Raw genomic sequence first — 12,655 nt, 5'->3', positions numbered from 1 at the left:
TAACAGCTTTAGAGGTTTCTTTCTCAGCATTTAAATGTCAAAAAAAACATAGTTACCATATGAAGTCTAAAATAGACTTGTTTCACACATGTACAAGTATATGGATATCCAAGCAAAAACATATGAGAGCAAAAGAGAAAGAAACCTTTAATGATCCTGAATTAGAAGGGTAGCAGAGAGCCGATGTAAGACAGACTTACTTCACACACAATCTCCACCATCTCTTCAATTTCTTTTCTATGAGCTGAAATGAGATCCTTTTCTTCCTACACAAGTGAAGCAAGAACATAGTTCCAAACTCAAAAAAAGAAAAGAAAAACCATTACATACAGAAAATGCCTTATGATAACTGGCTACAGAAAAATGAAGAAATGACAGAAAAGAAGCTTGGAGTGAAAATAAGCCTACCTCATCAAGTATTGCATTGATTTCTCCATCGTGACTTGTACGAGGTTCATGCTCATATTGTTTTGGTCGAACATTGTTCGAGCTAGAATCATACATAGGTTGTTGCTTGTAACTGACAGTGGGCGGATCAGATATGCCATCTTTCTTAGTCCAATTGTTCTGCTTTTCAGATTTTTCTTCTCTTGAAACTTTTCTGCGAGGGGACACCTTCTGCACTTTCTCATCCTCTGCTATATCATATGAGTTTTGAGCGGATGAAAATGGTTTATTACTAATCGAACCTCCAAAGCCATTTTTCACATCAACCATCTCTCGATCTAGAGAACTAGAAGTTGCCCTGCTTTCCTCCCTTCCATTAAAGGGGTAATTTGCTGGGAAGCTGGAAGAGTGTCTATCAAAGTCAGCAGTAGAATTATACGAGAAATTTTCTACAACTCTCCGACTCGGATCAGCCACTTTAACCTCTTGGTTTTGGTCAAAAGGATCCTCTAACCTCCCAGAAACAGGTAACAATGATGTTGATAAAGATTTCTTGCCAGCAGTGGGACCTGGGACTGGATCCTTTTTAGCATTACCACTCTTGGAGAGGCTTTTAACCCTATTTGCACAAATGTTGTCATTTATTAAAACTTGACTTCTACATCATCACTGCAAAAATATATTAAATTAGTTTTGGTTCAAAATTGGAATGATCATACCTATCAGCATATCTCAAGGTATTAAGTGTATGTTCAAAGGAGCCTGCATTTGGGGAAATGCAAGAAATCATGAGTCCTCGAGTTGCCCATAAAAGAATCATGAAGCACCTCTGTGAGTTTGCTCCCATGAAATGGGATATGAATCTGATCATTGTCAAGAGCACGGATACATTCCTTTAGTGCCAGAAGGGTCTTATTGATCTCTGCTCCCTCAATTCTGCAACAAGAAACCAATAAGAACTTCTCACTACCAAAATTCACTCCTAGCATCACATAAGACTCGATTACCCACACAAGACCTAAACATGCTCGTTGCTTCCAATTCAAGGATCAATGGTTGGCACAATCATTCGTAGAACGTCTTGCAATAAGACAGAAACATCAATATTTACCATGCTAATTTCCTTCTCTATCTCAGCTAGAACAGCATCAAAATCATTCTCAGTGCACTCAAAGAATGATTCCAAATACCTATAGAAAAATTGACCAAAATAGAAGTAAAAAAATATGACTTTCTAACTGGAGAATACAATGACCAATAACATGAATATTTAATCAACTGAAAGGTGGTCCTTAAAAAGTACCTCAATGAGTTGACATCAGATGAATCATCCACCAGTACTGGGGCTAGTACAAAATGAGTCCTCTCTTTGAGTTGTAACAAGGACAACATCTTTGTAAAAGAATCCACATGCTTTGCCAGGCCCTCTGACTAAGAGAGAAATAAAACAATGTTCTGAATTTGCTCATGAGAAACAGAAGCAGGCTTTGTACATAATTCCTCAATATGTGCCATGCAGAAATTTTGCCCTGGAAAAATGACCAAGATTTAAATGCAAACACCATGGGAGAAAAAACAAATGCAATAGGAATCTTTGTACAAAGGTATCTTAGAACAAATGTTTCAAAACTTATCTCCAAATCAAGCAACTCAAGGAATGTTAAAAACACAACTCATGTCATACAAATACACCATGTCATTCATGGAGCGTGTGATACATTCCTCCAAGCAACTCAACTTACCTCTGATTCTGAAATCCGTATTTTCTGAATCTGACAGAGCAAGAGCAACAGCAATTTTCTTGGGTGTAGACAAATGCAATTGCTTGGAGAGACCTTCTAGAAATCCTTCACTCATCACTTTACTTCTCAGTGCTTCACAGAAAACTGTGGCGAAATTTGGTCTACCCAAAAAGTATCTAAAGATAGCTGATAGAAGATCTGGCTTTGACTAAAAGTCTTCACTCTGAAATTTCACTTAATCTAAGCAGGCTTGGAGCAGTACAATGCTTCCCTCATTCCCATATTCAACAAACTACATAGCACAAGCAGATTGTTTTACAACTACAGGTCAAAACAAGCATCAAAAGCCTAGACAGAAACCATCAACTACCTAGTGAAGAATTACAGCTATAGATAGAAACAACTGCAACACAAGATTCTTATGCCACTGCACAATTCGGATCCCCCTCAAACATGGGACATACTATAATCCAACCATAATACACATTAGCACTACCCTTTGGTAGGTATTCAAAACCTCTACCCTACATAACCAAGCTTATCAATCAAGAAGAATGCCTACGAAACAAAAGAGAAAGGTGATCGTAAATAACAATGACATGACTTGAAACTCATGTGATTTGAGAAAATTAAAACAGTCTCATCATTAACCTTACACAGGTTAGCAACATCACCACTATTATTTGCAGATTAGAAACTCCCTTCCATTGCAACATATGAACCTGCTTCACGTGGATTGCAGCTGGTCGAAGGATCACATGCATTCGATGAGCACCTAGGCATCCCGAGAACATACCAAACCAAGAAACATTAATAGAGAAGTTGAGTATCAGCCATAAGAGGATGCTACATGAAACTTCTTCACAAAAATTGAGATTTTTTGGTAACTAGCAACAGTCAATACCCATATGACGAGCAGCCTTCCATGTGTTAATGAAGAGGTGAGGCAACATCACCAATCTCCCCTATACACATATATGCTTCCAAATCAGGTGTATTAGACAAAATCTCAGAAAAGAACATCAAAGCATCTGATTTATTAGACAAAATGCTTGTTGAATTTTCACTTCTCTGAAAATTCACCAGATGCAGCATTGCTTTAAAAAAGGCCAAAACCCTAATTTCCAAACAAAAGAGTCAAAGAGAGATCTCCGAAAGGGGCCATGGTTTATAAGATCAACAAAAAACAGGCAATTACTACAATTTTAATATTTTTGTTGTTGCATAAGTGGACCAGTAGAAGTGGATGAAAGTTGCACAAAAATCTGTGGGCCAGCAGAAGTGGATGGACAACAAGCGAACTTGCTTCGAGCAGTACTGAGGACTGCCTCTGCCCACTAAATAACTAAAATCAGCATCACTAATCATGAAAATTCAAACAGTCAAAATTATATCTCCTAGATTTTTGTGTGCACAAACAGATAGACATGAATAAAGAATGAACAATTAATATTAATAATTGGGGGTTGTTTTTTCAATCCTTAAAATGTCAAATCAATGTGTTCCTTGGAATTTAAAAGACCTCAACATGGCTGTGTTGGGTGTCAATAGAATCAATATCAAAGTAGAAATTATATGGAATTCCATGATATGATTGGGGTTTTCATCACACCAGAGGTTGGGCCAAAAGGAAAAAGAACAAAATTGAAGCACAAAAGATGTTTTACTGGTGCATAGTTTAGGACAGGAATCATCTAAGTAGCCTTACCAATCCGGTGAATATAAGCTACTGCTGATTCAAGGAAATCGTAACTTATTATGTAGTTGATGCCCCTAAAGTCCATACCCCGAGCAACAACATATGTGGCAATTAAAACCCAAGTCTTAACAAATTGAATGCTCATCAACATGTGATTTATATGCCAGAGCCCTAAAATATGTATAGCTTAGCCTGCCAGATAAACAAACTACAAGATCTGCATCATGATCTTCAAGCCATAACTTCAATTGCCACAGTAAAAAAATGAAAATTAAACAAAACATGCTTTACTTATAAACAAAAAGCAGGAGCAGGGAATCACCTATTTTTGAAAAATAAGAAGTTGAAAAGAATCAGGAATTGTGCTTTGTTTCCCATGTGTGTAGAATTATACTGTGTGTGTGAGCATGCACACACTAGTAAATTGCATGTGCATCACACATGGGAATGCCTAAACATTTTTCCTACATAACTACAAAAGACAAAGAGGCAGTGATTTACTTACAAGAATCCAACAGCAATTTGGTTCTCATAGTTCAAACCATCAGACATTCTTAGATCTCCAAGTTCATTAGCAAACAAAGCATGAAGCAAAAAAGTATGGCCCACCTTTTTCCAATCTGCAACCCTCATTTTAAGACAGCCCTTTGATTCTTTTGCATGTCAAACACATAAATACACATAAATACGACTTGACCTGAAAAAGAAAGGACCAACTATTCAATGATGGTGAACTACAAACTCATGAAATGTAATAAAACATAAATATATATGTAAAAGATAACACATAAATGAATCTCAGCAAAAAACTACCTATTGATTCTCGGAACCTTCGACTGAGGTCCCTCAGCCTCAGGTCTATCCCTAGGAGTGGATACTGAGTCAGCCTCTACATTTAGTACATTGCCCAAAGTTTGGTCTGTTGCAGCCAATGAGTTCATAGTATCTCTCATTCGTGCCATCATCTGCTGTGCTATTCGCTCTGTCATCCCTTGCTCCATCTTCTCCGTTATTCACTCTATCATCCGTTGCTCCATTTGCTCTAGATGCTTAGCCATCTGTTCTTTCATCCGCTCCTCCACTAGTTGCTCTACCCGCTCATTCATGTGTCGTCGCAACTCATCAATCTCCCTCCTGAGTTCTGCAATGGTATTTCTTGTGCCCCATAACGTGGAAGCTATGGGACCTAACCCCATCATGCGGACCCGGCCTGGATGCTCTGGTCCCAATATCTAGGATAAGAGATCGTCTTGGGCAGTGCTACTCTGAGAGGACTCAGCAGTCTGAGTTGCCCGTAACTCCTCGATCATTTCCTGTAGTGTAGAAAATTATTAAATAAGTTGTTCAATATCATGACTTAATGAAAAATATTAGCTGAGATGTCAGTGATTGATAAATTTCTACATACAATAACATGAGCCAACTCCTCGTTCACAACACTCCCATCTTTCTTCCGATGGGTCGTTATGAACAACGTTGCCCGATCAGGAGACTCTCCACCAAGATTCTTTGCCCGCTTTTTCCATGTAAAAACAAATGAGTTGGTAACAATCATATTAAAACAGAATGATGGCATTTCAAGTTTAGAAATTAAAGAAGAATTTACCTCTTCTTCACGCACTTGAGCAAAGCTCCTTAAGCCGGCAGTGTGGGCCATACGATGCTTACTGCGGTTGATTTTATTCCTTTGAGTGCAGGCCCACAATGTGACATAATAAAATAACTAAATTTTAATATAAATAACAATATACACCAATATGGATATAATTTTTCTTTATGTTTAATTTTTACCTGTCATTCATCACTTGACCAATAGGTGACGAGCCACTTCCAGTGTGTCGACTCCACTCGATCATGACAGTGAGCTAGTCATTCCTCATTAGTCAAATATCGCTTGTAGTGTTCTTTTTTTAACCTCTTCTTCCACTCCTTCCATGAAGCTCTGATGGACTTCATTACCCAATTTCGACGCTCTTCGTCGATATTCCACTTGATCTGCAATACATCAATCATCGATTATACTTAGTATACAAAAATACAAAAAGAGTAATAGAATTTTTGATTTCGTATTACTTTCACTTCATTCCAAATCTCATTCTTGTTAGATAGTGGCACATGATGCCAACTATCGTGATCAATAGGCGCTAAGCGCCCATTCCTAGATAAAATGCCCAGCCACCTTGTAAATTCGCTATACTTATGTCCAATGGGCTGCCCATACTTATTCCAACTGATATTCAGTTGCTTATTGGGTGGCAAGTTCGCCACCTCGCTGATGACTGTAGGGCCTCGAAATCGTCTATTATGAATACCACCCTCTTTATGAAACAAAAGAATAGATATGAGCATTCTAAATATTTGAAATATAATATCTACATTTAATTAAATCAAGAATAGAACAAAACTATAAAAGTTACAAGCTTAACTCCACTTCACTTAAATTATATATTTACATACCCGGAGTCGATGCTGAACTATCTGAACTCTGTCCAACCTGGCTAGTGGTTGGGACCTGGTCAATAAAGCTCGAATGATGATGGTCGGAGGTCGACATCTTCATTTCCTTCACAATATGAAAATAATATATGCAATGAGATTGAAGTTAACCAAATAATTGTGAGCAAAAAAAAAAAGAAGCATGCATCACATTTATGTTAGGCATCAATACCTAGTCATCAGATTCTGACTTAGAATCGTGGTCCTCTTTAATCAAATTAGATAAGTTTTGTGGAGTGTTAACTTCGTTTCCCTCCACATCCGTCCTATCCCAACTCACATTATCATCATTGGCAAGCATAGTCGCTTCCAATGTATGATTAATGTAAGGCAAGCTCTGAAGGTATGTATCATTATCAACAAACGAATCATTCATGCCCATTTCGAACAAATCCCTTGGCTTTGACCTGATAACAACATGCCAATCACGATCAATAGGATCGGGGACATAGAATACCTGTTGTACTTGGGTTGCTAAGACATTTGGTTCATCATACAGGTTCCGACCAGTATGCCATAATTGTTTGAAATTCACGAGCGTGAACCCAAATTCATCCATCTTGATTCCCCTGCCCTGAGTTCTTACATCCACCCAATCACACCTAAATAATACAACTGTCTTATTGTATGTATTCAACTTTAAGTCTAGCACAACTCATCTCTCAATGTACCTCTTGTAGCACAAATGGGTCTTCAGAAAATATAGATGAAAGAATGATTAGTCTATCGAGTCCACCTTGGTTGATCTAGCATTCATAGCAATATAAATCATCATCAACATTATTATCATTAGCCTACAACAAAAATTATAATAACTTCAAATAAAACGAAAGCTAAAACATTTTGCTTATAATTAGTAAAGCCATTCATAGCAAGTAACTTAAAACATTGTGCTTATAATTAGATTTGTGTCAGGTTGGCATGTAGAGCCATTCATAGCAAGCAACAAACTTTTTTTTTTAATTTTTAATTTTTACAGATCTGATCTAAAAGCTTAGAATGACAATAATCCAAGTTAAAGATATGATGGCGCTGGAGCAGATTTTTCAATCATTCGAGCTCTTTACAATGTGAGATTTTTTAAGAAAGCACTAATCCGTTTATCTACAGATCTAGATAACAGGGAGACTCAAAATTTTGGGGAAAAAAAAAACAATAGATCTTGTTCTAATACTAAGATCTGAACCTAACTGCCATCAGAAACCAAATTCTTCTCTCCAAGTCCGAAAATTTAAGGTCTTGTATAGGAAAAAAATGTATACGAAGGATAAAGAAAAGATCATCAAAATGAAGAAAATGAAAAATAAGAACAACGAGAAGTATTTCCAAAGAAATTCGCAAAATTTTCACTTCTAAAGTCACGAATCAACAGAAACTCAAAATAGCAAAAAAAAAAAAATTTATTAAAAGAAAAAAGAAAATGAGAAATCAAGAGCAAGAGTAAGCAAAATTTTCCCAACATTTTAAAAAATCGATGAAATTTCCGTGTGAAATCTCCGTTTCCAGGGTTTCAACTAGAAAAAACTTGAAAACATGCTAAAAGAATCAAAATCTGCAAATAAGGAAATCGCAAAGGTCTTCTTTATGGGAATCCGACAGAATTTCACAAAAAAAAAAAAAAAAATCTCTGCATTCCTCTCTAAACCAGACGATCTAAGGTTCTCGATCGAGAAAAAATAGAAAAACAGCAAAGAAATTCCAAACAAATCAAGAAAAATGAAATTGAGAGCTAGAACATCCGATCTTCGACGGGATTTAACGAGAAAATGCTGGAATAAGAGCAATACCGACCTGCACGTCCGAGAAACGAGAATTCCGAAGCTCCTTTCGCCATCAATCAACGAAACGGTTGGAATTGAAGAAAGAAATGGTGATTTCTGAGCAGAAATAGAGAGAAATGAGGGTTTTGGGAAACTTGCTTGGACTCGCTGAGAGACCTTTTGCCCGAAAAGCCTCTGAGTGTGAGTAAGAGGAACAGTGGCTTGCTTTTATAGCTAGGCTTTACGGGAAATAACGAAAACGCAAGGTCAAAAGTACCCTTGCTACCTTCTCAGTATAACGGCACGTGTCTAGGGCGATATTGGCCCCAGTTTTCCATAACCGAGGCAAAAAGGGCACTGAACCAAAGGCCTCTGTAGGGCCCACCATGACATGGCATCTTCTCCATCCATTTCTTATGATAGATTATTTTAGAATGGGACCCTAAATAGTAGGGTGATTCAACACTCCAATGGGCCATAATACATGGATCAGTGATAATGGGACCATTTACCTTTGAAATCTTACCGTGGCCCACCGTGATGAGTTCGGTAGCCTCAAGAAGGCTTCAATGATAGATGTCTTCAAGAAATAATTTTTCGGCCCACTTCCATAAATGAGTTACTTTCATAAATGAGTTTCCAAAAATGATGGACAGACTTTTAGCCTCGGTTACTAACCAACCGTGGCAAAAGAACAGACTTTTGGCCTCAGTTACTCACCAACCGAGGCAAAAGGGTAGATATTTGGCCTCAATTCTTCACCAACCGTGGCAAAAGGGTAGACTTTTAGCCTCAATTGCTCACCAACTGAGGCAAAAGGGCAGACTTTTAGCCTCGATTGCTCACTAACTGAGACAAAATGGCAAACTTTTGGCCTCAGTTTCTCACCAACCGAGGCAAAATGGCAGACTTTTGGCCTCAGTTTTCAATAACCGAGACAAAAGGGCAGACTTTTGGCCTCAGTTGCTCATCAACTGAGACAAAACGGTAGACTTTTGGCCTCAGTTTTTAATAAGCAAGACAAAAGGGCAGACTTTTAGCCTCAATTTTCAATAACCGAGGCAAAATGGCGGACTTTTGGCCTCAGTTTCTCACTAACCGAGGCAAAAGAGCAGACTTTTAGCCTCAGTTTCTCAACAACCGAGGTAAAAAGGTAGACTTTTAGCCTCAGTTGCTCACCAACCGAGGCAAAAGGGCAGACTTTTAGCCTCAGTTTCTCACCAACTAAGGCAATAGGGCAGAGTTTTGGCCTCAGTTTCTCATCAACCGAGGCAAAAAGTGAATTTTTAACCTCAGTTCCTTTACAGCCGAGGCTAAAAATCATATTTAGCCTCCTTTTTTTGAAACGAGGCTAAAGGCCTACTTTCTTGCAGTGCAATCTGCTTTAAAAAAAGTATTTACATGGTTCCTTCTTTTATTTGCGAATTCTAAAATAGTCTGATTTTTTAGCAAATTAAACTTGTTGGCTCCAATTCCAACACGCGTCACATTTAGTACTTTGCGATTATACATGTTGTCTATATGTATCTGACAGTCATGTTAGAGCCGGGATATGATTGGAATCAACCAAACGCTTTATAACCCTAAGGGCGTGTTTGGGCCGTGGGATTAGAAGGGATTAGGTGGGATGGGATTAAAAAATAATAATAATTATTACCCATAGCAGGGATTGTCACATGTTGCCACGGAATAAAATTAATGTCATGCTTTGTTTGTAATACGGTGGTACATTAAATAGATATACCGACCATCATTTGAAATTACTGGGAATAACACGTGTTATATCTGAACTGTTCATTTGTTTTGTAACCTCATTTTATGGCATAGGCCTAAAAATGAGGTAGATCCAAAACTTATGTGGCCCCAAAGAAGTTTTCAATGGTAACTATTCAATCTCCGTTGCTTATGGTGGGGTCCACTTGAGCTTTAGATTTACCTGATTTTTTGGCCCATGCTCTAAAATAATCTCGAAAAATGGGTGGACAGTGTGGATATAGCCCAGACATCATGGTTGGACCTACACAATTTGCTAACATTGAGTGAAATTGGCACGAGACCCTATGCAATTCCATCCCATCTAATTCCAAGCTTTTTCATTCTTCCCAAACATGGGGTGGAATTGGCACAGGACGGTATGTATCCCATCCCACCTAATCCCTTCTAATCCCACTGCCCAAACACGCCCTAAGATCCAAAACAACTAGATTAAGACCAGGTTTAAAAGATTGGCTGTCTACCTAACCACTAGTTACAAGGAATGAGGAAATTTATGTTAGTCTTTCCTATGAGTTTCTTTTTGCTTTGAACCAAGGACTTTTTATCACGACATTGCCTGTATTGTTTAATAACAACAAAATACTTAAAGCAAGAAATAAAGTGGTGCTGATTTTATTAAATTAATTTAGAATGAAGTACAATGAGCAAGTGAATATACAGATAAAGCAGAGAATAAAAATTACTGACGGCCAACCAAGTAGATGAAATTGCCATGATGGTTGAGTGTCATTTGAAGATAGGTGGTTGAGAGAATCCTAGTTTAGCCAACAGATCATAGCATGATGAAATCACTATGTCAGAATTAAAGGGTTTAATATCCAATGACAAGATTATGGGCGAAGTGTTAAAAGAAATTTTAACTTTATGTAACAATACACTAAATAGAAGTGCTACAACTAAATTAAAATTATGCTAATTGATTCACACTTCCTGCAATATCATGTTGAATAGAAGTAAAGAGACTAAATTAAGCTAAACTAAAATAAGCATCTATGTGAGATAAAAGATAAGATAAAGCAACGTTGTATTGATACAAGATTTATACAGTTGGATTGGTGAAGGCTTGGAACTCTAGTTTTCTGTTCTTTAGATAGACAGTGACTTTATGTATGATCTCTTAGGAAATTATTCAACCAATTAATTAGTAGTCTTGGCCTTCTATGATTTTAATTTGTCGTAGCCTATCTGATTTTAAATTGAATTTGAACCACTCACTATATTACTTTTAACTATCCAATTAATAGCCAATAAAATGGACGGTTAAGGCATCTTAATAAGTATGATTTTCGATATCTTGTCCATCTAGTTCATGTGGATCCACGCTTTCAACGGTTTTCATTAGCGTACACGAGCAGCACCATATGGGAGGATGAATCACCATCACAAATGATCTAAGCCAACCCATGGGAACATGACAGAAAGTAAGTGATCTAAGCCGTCCATCACAAATTTTCTCTCATAAAAATGTACACTCAAAGAAATCAGCTTCGTCAGCTTGTTGGATTGTCCTCAATTTATGAAGCAAACCAACGGATGGTGGAAAGTTTATCATAAATCTATAGATACTGCATACCTATCCCCTCCGTTTCTTCACCATAGAATTCCTAATGTGAGACCCACCGAATGCAAGTTTCAGATCAGGCACAAATATAGCCTGAGGTGGCACACGTATCCAAAATGCTAGACGAGAGTACACTCATAGGACATGAATGATATTTAACAAAAAGTATAAACTACCGTTTTTCTATATAAATTTTCTTCCTGTGGACCACAACGATGATGACCCATATTGTAGAAATCACACGGTTTGGATTATCCCACGGGTCAAAAGAGCAATGGTTTGCAGTCTACATTCCAGAGTCCTTTAATCGTGTGGGCAGGATCATCCAACCGATAATCTTTTCACCTTAGGCCATCCAATGATAGGCCCACAAGATGAATGGTTCCGATCATCAAGAGTCAGGGGATTACTTGTCAACCGGTCGAGTTCGGGACAGGTCCTACAGTACCCGTACCTGGGCTAACCGGGCTGGGTCATGGTCCGCTCGGGTCCGGGTCTCATTTTGAACTTGGATCAGATCATGTTCGGATACCCGTTGGGTCGCATTTTCATGGTTGGGTCCACCGAATGGATGGCTTAGATTGCTCACACGTGCCACTTTGACACGTGTGGCATGCAAACTGGCTCCCTTTCAAGCGGTGGCCCAGACCCAACCTGACTTATTTTAACGGGCCCAACTAGATAGACCTGACCCAAGCAAGAATAGTTATAGACCCGGATTTTAGTTGGGTCTAAAATGGTGAGACCCAAACCCGACCCAGTTTCTTAAACCCAAGTCGACCCAAGCCTGACTCAATCATTAGTTGGGCCAAAACTCAAACCCAGGTCGAGCCCCTTTAGTAGTGGACCATTGATTAACGGCCCAGATTCGCTTATTAACATCATAAAGAGGGTTCTTCTCGGAAAAACACCGGCCGAGTCCAAAACCATTTATTAATCGGGCTTCTATCAGGGCCCATACTCGACCTATGGGCCCACCTGACCAGAACCCGCATCAATCAGGCCTTGGGTATTGGTTGGGGAATGCTGGCCCATCGTCCACGAAGTCGGGCCCATGGCTTGATGACTTAGATTGTTGATATGATTGGCCCACCGTTGGTTCATCACATCACAACGCATGATCCAGCCTACCATCAGGACATAGAGGGCCCCACGATCTGTTTCAAAATCCAGGTTGATCCACCCATGAGGTGGGCCACACAACATTGAATGTGGGCCTTTGTTAATTTTCTTT

General features: G+C 38.5%; 2 protein-coding genes across 2 annotated transcripts; both read right to left on the bottom strand.

The window, feature by feature from the left end:
* Positions 1-237: 237 nt before the first annotated feature.
* Positions 238-4,406, bottom strand: LOC131220243 (kinesin-like protein KIN-13A). Its single transcript, XM_058215199.1, has 4 exons — positions 4,334-4,406; positions 1,691-1,818; positions 1,107-1,577; positions 238-1,006 (listed from the first exon to the last, which is right to left on the bottom strand). Exons 3-4 carry the CDS (start codon positions 1,256-1,258, stop codon positions 238-240), a joined length of 921 nt encoding a protein of 306 aa, XP_058071182.1. The 5' UTR covers positions 1,259-1,577; positions 1,691-1,818; positions 4,334-4,406.
* Positions 4,407-5,624: 1,218 nt separating this feature from the next.
* Positions 5,625-6,415, bottom strand: LOC131220632 (uncharacterized). The gene is made up of 3 exons (XM_058215438.1): positions 6,286-6,415; positions 5,902-6,146; positions 5,625-5,823 (listed from the first exon to the last, which is right to left on the bottom strand). Exons 1-3 carry the CDS (start codon positions 6,386-6,388, stop codon positions 5,698-5,700), a joined length of 474 nt encoding a protein of 157 aa, XP_058071421.1. The 5' UTR covers positions 6,389-6,415; the 3' UTR covers positions 5,625-5,697.
* Between the last annotated feature and the right edge of the window lie 6,240 nt (positions 6,416-12,655).

This window comes from Magnolia sinica, chromosome 12 (assembly GCF_029962835.1).
Source record: "Magnolia sinica isolate HGM2019 chromosome 12, MsV1, whole genome shotgun sequence".
NCBI lineage: Eukaryota > Viridiplantae > Streptophyta > Magnoliopsida > Magnoliales > Magnoliaceae > Magnolia > Magnolia sinica.
The sequence above is the reverse complement of the archived record's forward strand: the minus strand, read 5'-3'. Positions and strand labels throughout refer to the sequence as shown.